The sequence below is a fragment of the Suncus etruscus genome, chromosome 14 (genome assembly GCF_024139225.1).
Source record: "Suncus etruscus isolate mSunEtr1 chromosome 14, mSunEtr1.pri.cur, whole genome shotgun sequence".
Taxonomy (NCBI): domain Eukaryota; kingdom Metazoa; phylum Chordata; class Mammalia; order Eulipotyphla; family Soricidae; genus Suncus; species Suncus etruscus.
In genome coordinates this window covers 69,365,886-69,378,362 of record NC_064861.1, presented here as the reverse complement: position 1 = coordinate 69,378,362, position 12,477 = coordinate 69,365,886, and the positions used below count along the sequence as shown (strand labels likewise).

The 12,477-nt window shown below is 39.3% G+C and overlaps 1 protein-coding gene and 1 non-coding gene across 2 annotated transcripts in view; one reads left to right on the top strand and one right to left on the bottom strand.

Moving 5' to 3' along the window:
- Positions 1–12,477, bottom strand: part of CNTNAP4 (contactin associated protein family member 4) — a 284,718-nt gene that overhangs the window by 196,648 nt on the left and 75,593 nt on the right. The window contains exon 3 of the mRNA XM_049786330.1: positions 9,730–9,923. Within this exon, the coding sequence (XP_049642287.1) occupies positions 9,730–9,923 (194 nt within the window). The remainder of the gene's footprint in view (positions 1–9,729; positions 9,924–12,477) is intronic.
- Positions 11,521–11,653, top strand: LOC126029376 (small nucleolar RNA SNORA51). Its single transcript, XR_007502987.1, has one exon. It is a non-coding gene; the product is annotated as a small nucleolar RNA SNORA51 (small nucleolar RNA).

Here is a 12,477-nt window from a genome sequence, read left to right as displayed (position 1 = left end):
AAAGCAACGTGCGTATAAAGACAAAGCAACAGTCCACACTATAAACATGCTCTGATTGATGTTTCACTTTCTGGAATTCAAACTATATTTTCCTGTAAAATTTCCTGAACATTTCTAAATATTCCTCTCCCTTATTTTCCCCACCTTTTCTGGGTTTTGTATTTTTGATTAGAAAGATAGGACCTTTCCAATTTTTTGTTCTATACTTCCTTTTTATTTTTTTCTGATTTAGGAAGCCTCTCAAGCAGGGCTGGGAGTGCATGGGACTTTCTAGGTAATTCTTGGATGATATGATGCTTATGCTCAGGATGCTGCTTGGGCCCTACTTGGGAAAATAATACAAAGTGCCCAACACAGGAAGTGCCAGATACAACTCAGAGTCTAATGTTTGTAAGGCAAACACTCCAGAGTAGTGTGTTTGCTTATAATTTTTTTCCTTTTGAATAGGTGACTCAACTAGACATTATCTTGATATAAAAAGTTATCTATTTGTCTAGAAATAGACGCTTACTGCATTTCACACCAGTTTACATTTCCTCTTATTCAATGCTAAATCTATATCTTCCATCTAAGGAAAATGCCTCAATCTATGAAAACTTACTAGTGAAGTTATATTGTCCTCCCACTGTTTAAATGTGAACATTTTCGATTACTTTAATGAACATATCAATAAAAGTGTTCTAATGTGTAGAGTATATTTACAACTAGTGTTTTTGCTGCTCAACATTTTATTTTCTTACACTTTAATATAGGAAATTCTAATATATTTCATTGGAATGGAGAGATAGTACAGTGGGTAAGTCAGCCTTGCACATGGCTGACTGGGTTCAATCCCCAGGATACCATATGTTCCCCAAAGCACTGCAGGAGTGATTCCTGAGTGCAGAGCCAGGAGTAGTAAGCTCTGAGCACTGGTGGGTGTGGCCAAATAAAATGAAAACAAAAACCTGATTTCATTTTAATCAATTGTTTTAGGTAAATGGGTAGCTTTATAATGTTTTTGATTCATAAACGTACTGTCCTTATATATCCTCTGGCAATATTCTAAATATTGTTTTTACATATACATATATAATATACATACATATTTGCTTTAAATTTTTTTTTTCCCGTTAAGCCCAGAGACATAGCACAGGAGGTAAAATGCATACTATGGATGCAGTGATCAAGTTTGATCCCCGCCACTGCATGATCCTTGGATGTGACCCCAATAATGGCCCAGGGTGTGAACAGCCAGTATATCCACAGGCCAAGTCAGTAGCAAATTGCTGGGAAGATTCTCAGCAGGGCTTAGGAAGGCACCCCATCCCCCCAGAAAAGGATTTTCCTATTGTTTATTCATTCCCTCTGCCAGAAAGGATTTTTCCTGTTATTTATTTATTTGAGTTTGAGTAAAAAGTATGTGCATACAAGGAATATGTGTTCCTTTATATTTTCCACCTAGTTATTTATTTATAGAAAGATAAATTACTGCTTTTAAAAATTGATTTTTTTAGTAAGGACATTACTGAATTACCTTTTTAATAATATTAAGCCAGTTTCAGTTTGCTTAGATTTCTAAGGAATATAATTGTATCTGCTCTGCCTCTGCTCTCCTCTTCCTTCTCTCTAGTTGGGTTTTTTTTTTTTTTGGTTGTTTTTTTTTTTTTGTATTTTTCAATCTTCTCTGACAGAAATATGCTTTGAAGTTTGTTAAATTAAAAATGGCAAGCAAGGGGGACTGGAGTGATAGTACAGTAAATAAGGTGCTTGCCTCACACATGGGCCACTCAGATTTGTTCGCTGGCATCCCATTTGGTCCTTCTGAGTGACACCAGGGGTGATTCTTGAGCACAGAACCAGGCAGAACAACTTAGCACCATGGGGTATGACCCCAAAACAAACAAAAAACTGGAAAGTGAGGAAAGGGGGCCTATTTTTTTTTACCAGTTTGAGGAGCAATAAAGAAACCTCTTACACTATCATAAAAATGTGAATTAATGAGATAAGTAGAAAGCCTGTCTAGAGCACAAGCAGGGGTTGGGTTGGGAGGAGGGGGACTTGGAACATTGGTGATGGGAATGTTGCACTGGTGAAGGGAGGTGTTCTTTACATGACTGAAACCCAACTACAATCGTATTTGTAATCAAGGTGTTTAAAGATATTAAAAAGAAAAGATAAGAAACTTCTTACACAGGCAGACTGGCCCCAACAGAATTTCCCAATAGAGTTTCCTGAGATGAGAGAAAGAGAAAAACCAGAGGTAGAACTTGGCCCTTGTGGCATGACAGCAATGACAAGAGGGAATGGAGGCAAGGAGGGATGTTGTCAAGGATCTGTCGCATGGCAGACAGAAGGTGAGAGACAAGTTGTGAAGCCCTTTTGAGATATGCCATCCTCTGGCTGATGGCTTGAGGAAGAGCTTTCATGCGCGTGTGAAGGGAGCCCAAAAACACTCTAAATAATTTGTATTTTGCTTGCTTAGAAACAGATCCATTTTCAAACGGAAAAGCTGCACTATTTCTCTTCCGTTGCACTTAGAGGGCCTTGCAGATACTTGTGTGGTGATGACACTTTGATATCTAGCCACTTACATGTGCATCTGGACAGATGCTCTAAAGTGAAATAAAACCAGTTGGAGAAGGTGCTCGGCAAACTTGCTCTTCCTTTTTTATATATATAATTACTTTATTTAAGCACCATAGTTACAAAATTGTTCATGATTGAGTTTCTGTCATAGACTGTACACCTCCCTTAACCGGTGCACTTTTCTCACCACCAATATTTCCACTTTCCCTCCCATCCCCACTCTTCCCCTGCCTCTAGGACAGGCATTTTACTTCTCTCTCTGTCTCTTTCTCTCTCATTCTCCCTTTCTCTCTCTCTCTCATTCTCTAATTTTCCTTTAGAAAACTGTGGTTTGCACTATTAATAATGAAAGTGTATCATGCATATTATTTTATTTCCTTTCAGCACCCAGTTCTTGTCCAGAGTGATCGGTTTCAGCTATCAATGTCTTAGTGGACCCTTCTTTACCCCAACTGCACCACCACTGTCTGTGGCTTCTGATTGATAATGGAGGTCACCCTAAAAGCCCCAGGGTATCCGCATCTAACCACACATTTCTAGGCTAATCCTTTTCGAACAGGTGGAGAACTCTGAGCTCAACAGGAATAGAAACAGGAGATTCCCTGAGAACACAAATGAGTAGTGTGGTCTTGCTTTAAACAATGGCTTTGTGGGGCCAGAGTGATAGCACAGGGAGGAGGACAATTGCCTTACATGTGGTTTACCTGGGTTCAATCTCTGATATCTCTTATTTTTCTTGAGTCTGCCAGGAGCAATTTCTGAGCACAGAGCTAGGAGTAACCTCTTAGTGCTGCCAGGTGTGGCCAAAAAAAAGAAACCCCAAACAAACAAAATGGCTTTTGGCCAGTAGAACTGAGCCCGCCTTAAAAGGCAGAAGCAGTCAAAGGTGTTTTCAAGGCAGATGGCCAAGGACAGAGACTAGGTGCCAATGCGTTGGGCTCAGAAACTTGGAAGGTTCACAAATGTAGCTCTGGTGCATTTTGTTTCAGGAGAATCCTGTTACTAAAGAAAGAGTTCCACCTATTGAAGGGTTAGCCAAGGAAGAGGCCTAGCCAGCACAAGAATTAGAATCCTACAGGTCACAGGTAATCTGTGACATGAATTTGTGGATAATGTTTCTTTCCCATCTGGCATATAAAATTGATGTTGCAATCATCCTCTGTGATAAAAAGTGACCTAAATATTTTGAGTGTGGAGACTAATTCATCAGGGCCCTGTATTTCATCAGCCAAATGTAGGATGTGGCATAAAACACTTGTCACTAAACACTTGAGAAATATCTACTTTAGAAACATGGGAAAGATGTGTTTCAATCATAGACCAGAGAAGCCATAAAAATAAAATGTAAACTACATCCTGTCCATAACTTGAATAATTTATAAAATTAGGCACCACCCAATCTCTTATCTTGACCTCCTAGGTAAATGAATCTTGAATACCAGAGATCATGTGTACAGCTTCCTTGCATATGTTGGCACTATTTAAAATAATATCTCACACATTGTTTCATGATATTTCAGCACCTCTTCTTAAAGGGGTAATTAAGATACATTATATGGACATTTTTCAAGCATTGGCAATAAGTTGGCAGAGCATCTTCTGTTCATAATTGCGCCTTCCGTTTGAGAGAGAAACAATTTTAATGGCTCGGCTTTTCTAATTTCTTATAAAATATTTAAAAGAACTACATATATGCAGTTCTATAAATTGTATGTGTGAACACTGAACTCAACATCTTTTAGATATTTGAGGAGCTCTAGGGAGAGCTCAGTAGGAGATAAGATGCCTTGTAAGTGGGAGGCCTATACCCTGCATGCCAGGGGGCATCTCCTTAGTGTTGCCAAGTGTTCATCTTCATATGCCCAATCCATCACAGAATGTGTGAACATCAACCTCTGGGGAACACTACAGCCAAACTATGCCCAAGAACCACTTTCGCTGCATGTGGCAGCAGGTTATTACAGTAAGAAAAATAGCAATTGCCAGAAAAGTATATGATAAAATAATTAAGAGTAGAAAAAAAGAAATGCTAGCATGTTTTGTTTTTAAATGTCATCATTGTGTTTCTAGTTTCCAGTTCTGCTAAATAAGTGTGTGACCTATCTGGATAATAAAATGTTTCTCTTGCTTTTTAAGTATTATTAGTAAACAGTGACAGAACATCTCCCCCTTCATTCTTTCCCACATATGGCAGTCATTGTTTTCTTGGGTGCCAGAAGTAAGATAGGATGATGGGTGAATGAGGAGTATGAAGGAATGATGGAAGTCTGAGACGTACTTGCTGAAATAGTGCAATTTCTGTGAATGGTTTTCTTTTATGGTTCCTTCCATTTTCCATCATAGTCTTGGATAATGCTTCTGTGCTTCCCATCTTTCATAAAATGATCTGCATCATCTGGGGTAACAGATCATTAAAAAAAAAGGACAAGTTTTGGCTAGTTTGAATATGTCCCACAATATCTAGAACTGGCCTAGTGACTAACAAAAGGAAGTTAAAAAAAAATACTAACTTCCTTAGATAAACACGCTCCATGTTTATCAAAATCCATGAATCCCAAAGGAATGAAATACTTTGTGCTAGGAACATCAATTACAGCGTGTTCTTTGGATAAGAAGAAAAACCTTCTCAGTGAAGTGGTCTGAGGTACTCCAGGTGAAAATGTCAGAAGACAGCAGAGCTTGCTATACTCGCTGTTTCTCTGCTTTGGCAACTGCAGATTGACAGAGATAAAGCAGTTTCCTCAGACTAGAACCTGAATAACTATGGAGTACAACAGGACTTTGTAGCCTACTGTGATAAACAGATATTATGGATATGTGCATGTACCAATGTGTGTGAAAGAGAGGCAGGCAGGCAGAAATAAAGACAAAGAGATAGGTTTAGAGGTTTGGGTATGAATGTATAGCAGAGGTTTGAGGATTTGATTGCATGTGTGGGTGTGTGATAAATGTTTGAGGATTTGGAGTTGTGTGTGTGAAAGAGAAATTTGAGAACTTGGGATTGTGTGCTTTTATAGGTCTGTGGAATAGAGATTTAAGGAAGTGTCGAGGGTGAGAGAATGGTTTGAGAAGCTGTGTGTGTAACAGTTTGAGGATTTGAGTGTGTGGTATGTGTGTGAAAGACATTTGAATGTTTGAAGCTGTGTGTGTGTGAAAAAGGTTTAAGAATTTTGGATCCTGTGTTTGTATGGGTGTGTGGAATAGAGGTTGAGTGAGTGAGTGTGCGGAAGATGAGGAAGAGATTTGAAGTTGTGTGTATGTGTGTGTGTGTGTGTGTGAGAGAGAGAGAGAGAGAAAGAGAGAGAGTGAGTGAGAGAGAAAAGACAGAGAGAGAGACAGAGACAGAAACAGAAACAGAGACATGAGGATTTAGGATTGTTTCATAGCAGTGTTCCTATTTAATGCTGCTGTCTGGAAGCTCTGAGTACCAGCAATACTGAAAACCCACAGCATCACGGGGTACCCTGAGTATCCCTGGCAGTGCACAGCCTATGCAACAGGACTTCTGGGCCTTTGTGCTGAACCAATAGCTTGGCTGGCAGAAAATAGCCAGTGCACACTTGGGCTTCTCAAGTGCCTTCTAGGAGCCTGCTTCCCCTGACCCCTGCATGAAAGAGTGGCTTAGGACTGCCATGAGGTGAATTACATCTCTAGGTACTCTTCAGATTCTACTCCAAGCAACTCATTTTTAAAAAAGATCTTTAAAGTTTATATAATATTGCTAGAAAGAGAAAGTCAGAGAGAGAGCGGAACAGTGGAGGATGGGGTCTCTTTTAGTTGGTGTAATTAAAAAGAATACCACAAGAAAGGACACTTCACTCATTCATTTATATCCTCATTCACTCATTCAAATCCATTTTGCATTTGTCCACCACCTGCCAGATACTGTTAAGATTTAGGAATCTGAAGGCCCTTGCATTGCACATACCAAACCTGGGTTTGATCCTGGACACTATATATGGTTCCCTGAGCCCTGCCAAAAATAATTCCTGAGCATCACCAAGCATGACCCCAAAAAAACAAAGACAAAATTTGGGAGAATGCTGAGGTGGAAGATTGGAAAATTCAGTGTTTTCAGGGTACTCAGAGTAAAGAACAGGGAAAGAAATGCTTTAACTAATAAATGAGTGTAGTCTAAAATTCTTCCTGGTTTGTGTCATATTTGTCCTCACTTTGCTCTAAATTAGTAATAAATTCACTGATGCCATAATGCCATTGCCTAGATTTAGCCTTTCCTGATCATTACTAATGGGAAAAATCATTTTTATAGTTGACTTATCATTTTTAAGTATCAACTACCCATCTTACATAGCAGAGATGAAAATTAGCATGCAATCACCACTGTTTACCTAGTTTAAAATCCAAGGTTTACTTTAGGAAAAATAAAAGGAGTAAAATATAGGGGCTGGAGAGATAGCACAGGGGTAGAGTGTTAGCCAATCCAGGACAAACGATGGTTTGTCCCATCATCCCAGCATCCCCTATGTCCCCCTGAGCCTGCCAGGAGCAATCTCTGAGCGCAGAGCCAGAAGTAACCCCTGAGCACCGCCGGGCATGACCCAAAAACAAAACAAAAGAAGTAAAATATAATCCAAACACCTAGTTAAACCAAAGACCTCATTAAGCTTTGTTGTTATTGGTTCAAACTTACTGTTTATTTGGTCATAAGGTCAAAGTTTTAATGGAATGAATTCAACTAGTTTTTCTAGTATATCACGAAGTTGTGTAACTTCCACTTGCTTTAAGTCAAGGCAGCTTGACTTAAACTGCTTCTAAGTTACTGTATGCCAACCATTGTTTTATCCAGAGAAAGGGGAAGGCTCCATTCGCAATTAAACTTTCATCAATAAACATGCACTGAATGACCACCAGCAGCTTCAGAGATACAAAGGTGAATAAATCAGAGTCCATTTCTTCAGCGAGTTTCGAATGTATTAGTGGAGTTCTCAGAAGTTTTCCAAAGCGAGGCAATTGACTGCTCAAACAAAATCATCATTATGTGCCCAAATAGGCTTCCAAATTATCTGTGTGCTAAGAAGGATGCTTCATTAAGTTACTCATTTTCTCTGGTTACGGCAGCTCAGCCAGAGCAAAACACAAAAAAATAGTTCTTTGATTGCAGTAGGTTGTCCATGGCCCACATAATATCCAAACACACACTCCTCTATACTAACAAAGTGCTTTGTCACTATCAAGCAAACCTCTCTTAGATCCCTTCTTCCATCAAGTGTTTACCTATATAGTCAAGTAGAAAAACTTGTCCCCTGTAGGCAGCCTGCCTCCTCTTTAGCCTCTTGGTGCTAAGAGCTAAGTGCCTTGTCTACAGCATGAAGTGGGTCACAAGCTTAAGTACCTCAAAGATGGTAGAGAACAATTTTCATAATAGTTGTATATACCTGTACATATGTGTCCATGCACACACACAAAGCAAGTTGCAAATAACATTGTTTCATTCAATGTGGTTCAGAACCACATTGTCTGGGGGAAAATTTCCAAATGGACCATTGTCTGTATGGAGCTTGCCTGCCCCCCAAAATTTTCTAGGTACTATCTCTCTGATATCTCAGAGACCTGCACCCAAAGCACAGTAGTGTCACTGATGCCATCTATGTGGTCATAATTAGAGTGGCTGTGTTTATGTATGTGATATGCTCTGAGAAAGAAGGGCTTCCAGTCCACAGCTGGTGCCCACCTTGCACTCTGAACTGCCAGAATAGCTTCCAGCTCACTGCCACCCTCAACCTGGGTGCATTGGTGGAAATGAATGGTTGGAAATACAAAGGATGGCTGAAGCTCAGATGCGTTGGAGACCATTCTTAAAGTTTGATAATATTTTTTTGTGGCCAGAAATGCCTCACAGATTTCTGTTATTGTTATTGTTATTGTTGTTGGGGGAGGCACACTCGGAAGTTTCTGGCTCTGCACTCAGAAATCATTCCTGGCAGGCTCACAGGATCATATAGGATGCCAGGGATCAAACCAAGACAAACATGCCACCCACTCTGCTATCATTTTGGCCTCATGCCCCACAGATTTTCTCTCACTGAAGTCAGGTAATTTCTATCAATCTACCTTGCTTTACCCAAGAACAAAGAACTTGTATATGTACATGAGAGCACACGTGTGCACTTCAAAACATAAAACTCTCATGTGTACTAGAGTGAATGCAATATTAAGAAATCTCATTCACCTAGAAAAATCAAAAGAATAAACGTGTTTTGTTTTGGTTGTGTATATGTGTGTGTGTCTAGTTATTGTTGGGAAAGTTTCCAAATAATAATCTTGGAGCCATGATCAGGATTGTAAGACCAACTAGGCCATTGCATTCATGAATTGAAAGGTCAAAGGGGGTGTTGCTGCATGAGTGTGCAGTGATCAGGCCTATAGCCAGTGATATTCTGTGGTCGTGTGGTGGCAAGATCATGCAAGAAGGTCAGGCACAGGAACCACTATACTCTATCCCTGGATCCAGGAACATTTCTTTGGACCAATCTTAAAGAGCATGCCAACATTTATTTTGGGGAAATAAAACTTAAAAACCTATTTAGGAAGCTAGGAAGATATAGCACTTGCTTTATATTCAGTTGACCTCAGTTAAATCTCTGATACCAGCAAGAGTGACCTCTAAACATATGGCCAATAGTAGTCCTGAACACCTATGACCAAGTATAGCTTAATACCCTCAAATTCTTTTTTGTTTTTGACTACACCTGGGATTGCTCTGGCTCTGCACTCAGAAATCACTCCTGATGGCGTTTGAGTGGACCATATGCAGAGCCATAGATCATATCTGGGTCAGCTGCATGCAAGATAATTAATTGCCTTATCTGATGTACTACCTCTCTGGCTTTCCCTTCGAAAAATTTTATACATGTTTTATTTATTTCTTAGACTGCCACACTATTTAGTGGATTGATGATACTCTTTTTCTTAATCTCAATGTTTCTGTGGAAAAATATACTTTTCATTCTTTCATAAATAATACCATAAAGCTATATTAGGCAATTAACTTGAACACAAATTCTCCAGAAAGCTGTTTTCTGAGTAATTCCAAGGATTCTACTTCAATGCTTAGGTTAAGAGACTGGGACATAGGGGGAAATGCAGAGAGTATGTTCAGTCCCTTCCTAAAAGACAAGAGTGTTATGAAAAGAGACATACCCAAATGCTGTCCTCCTGGCGGTATTGTTTCCAGTTCCGGCCACTGTCACTGAACATCAGGAGGTAGCTGGTCACCCAGTTGGAGCTCCCATATCCCCCTTGGGTGGCCACAGCAGTGACCTCCTTCCTCTCTCCAAGATCAATCTGTAGCCACTGGTATTTATTGGACACAAGCGGGGACCAGCCACCAGCTCCTTGAATAGAAACAAAAGCAGGAGAAAAATTTAGCAAAGAATTAGTTGAGTTCCTTTCTCTCCACAACCCCACAACAAGCATTGCTTGTTCTCATTCTTTCTAACATGTGTCAATCTCTGTGGTGTGAGATGGTACCTCATAGTTGTTTTGATTTGCATCTCCCTGATGATTAGTGATATGGAGCATTTTTTCATGTGCCTTTTAGCCATTTGTATTTCTTTTTGGTCAAAGTATCTGTTCATTTCTTCTCCCCATTTTTTGATAGGGTTAGATGTTTTTTTCTTGTTACGTTCTGTCAGTGCCTTGTATATTTTGGATATTAACCCCTTATCTGGTGGTATTGGGTGAATAATTTCTCCCACTCAGTGGGTGGCTCTTGTATTCTGGGCACTATTTCCTTCGAGGTGCAGAAGTTTCTCAGCTTAATATAGTCCTATTTATTTATTTCTGCTTTCACTTGTTTTCTCTTTAAAGATACCTTTAGTCTCAATGTCATGGAGTGTTTGACCTACATGTTGTTCTAAAAACTTTATGGTCTCAGGTCTGATATCTAGGTCTTTAATCCATTTGGATTTTACCTTCATATATGATGTTAACTGGAGGTCTAAGTTCGCTTTTTTACAAGTGGCTAGCCAGTTGTGCCAACACCACTTATTGAAGAGGCCTTCCCTGTTCCATTTAGGATTTCTTGCACCTTTATCAAAAATTAGGTGAAGGTATATCTGGGGAACATTCTCTGAATACTCAAGCCTGTTCCCTGATCTGAGGATCTGTCTTTATTCCAATACCATGCTGTTTTAATAACTATTGCTTTGTAATATAATTTAAAGTTGGGATAAGTAACACCTCCCATATTCCTTTTCCTAAGTATTGCTTTAGCTATTTGTTGTAATTCCCACTGCTTGTGGGAATGCTGTCTGGTCCAACCTTTGTGGAAAGCGATATGGAGATTTCTCCAAAAGCTGGAAGTTGAGCTCCCATACGATCCAGCTATATCACTCCTAGGGATATATCCTAGGAACACAAAAATACAATACAAAAGTCCCTTTCTCACACCTATATTCATTGCAGCATTGCTTACAATAGCCAGACTCTGGAAACAGCCTAGATGCCCCTCAATAGATGAATGGTTAAAGAAACTATGGTACATATACACAATGGAATATTATGTAGCCATCAGAAGAGATGAAGTCATGAAATTTTCCTATATATGGGACTATATGAAACCTATCATGCTGAGTGAAATAAGTCATAGGGAGAGAGATAAATATAGAATGGTCTCCCTCATCTATGGGTTTTGAGAAAAATGAAGAACATTTGTGTAATGATTCTCAGAGACAAAATAGAGGAGGACTGGAGGGTCCAGCTCCTGACATGAAGCTCACCACAGGTATCGTTTAGTGCAGTCACAGAAATAATTACACTGAGAACTATCATGACAAAATGTGCTGAATGAGGGAAGTATAAAGCCTGTCTAGAGTACAGGCCAGTGTGGGATGGGGAGGAAGGACACTTGGGATATTGGTTCTGGGAATGTTGCACTGGTGAAGGAATACATATATTTAAAAAAATAAAAAAAAAAGAAGAGAAAATATAAGACTCCCAATTCTTACCACAGGCTGTGTTCTTTACACTGACTGTATAGAAAGAGGAGGTACAGTAAATGCACCCCATATACACCTCAACACAGGCCCTTTGCCTGGTTTGTATTGTGAATTGGGGGACAAAAAAAGAATTAGTTGAAAAGTGTAAGTCAATGTTGTAGAAATGCCAATAAGATTGCATTCTTAAATTGGGGAACTCTGAGCCATATTTCCCAGTGTGAGAAATTTATATTTTTTATCATTATACAAAAAATAGAGAAAAAATGTAAGATGAGTTAAGTCACTGTGAAATACCTTCAAGTCTAGTTACCTTTTTACCTCCTGACACTGGGCAAGATTAACTCAATCAAATTCAACTTGCTGCATGCTTAAAGGGTTTAGTTTGAGGGATAGAAATTCATGTTAACTCTTGGAAATATCCTTCATTGTACCTCATGAGTGACTAGATAATGATTTGGCTCTCTAATAATAATTTCTGGTAATGATTTACCCAGATTTATGATTTACAGGAATGCTTTCTAATGAAAGCACTAGAAAACTTTCTTTGATGTCAAAGTTTTAGACACCTTAGAGAAAGAAGTATGGCATCAAGCATAAGAATGCAATATATTGGGGCCAGCAAGATAGCATGGAGGTAAGGAATTTGCCTTTCATGCAGAAGGATGGTGGTTCGAATTCCGGCATCTCATTTGGTCCCCTGTGCCTGCCAGGAGTGATTTCTGAGCATGGAGCCAGGAGTAACCCCTGAGCACTGCCGGATATGACCCAAAAACCAAAAACCAAAAAAAAAAAAAAAAAAAAAAAAAAAAAAAGAATGCAATATAGTCCAAGAACAGTTGTTGCCCTCATCATGTTTATAGTCTTATGGGAGGAAGAGGCACTCAGAAGCATGTCTGAAACACCAGCTGCAGAATATGCATGAAGGAAAATTTCAAGCAACAATCATCAG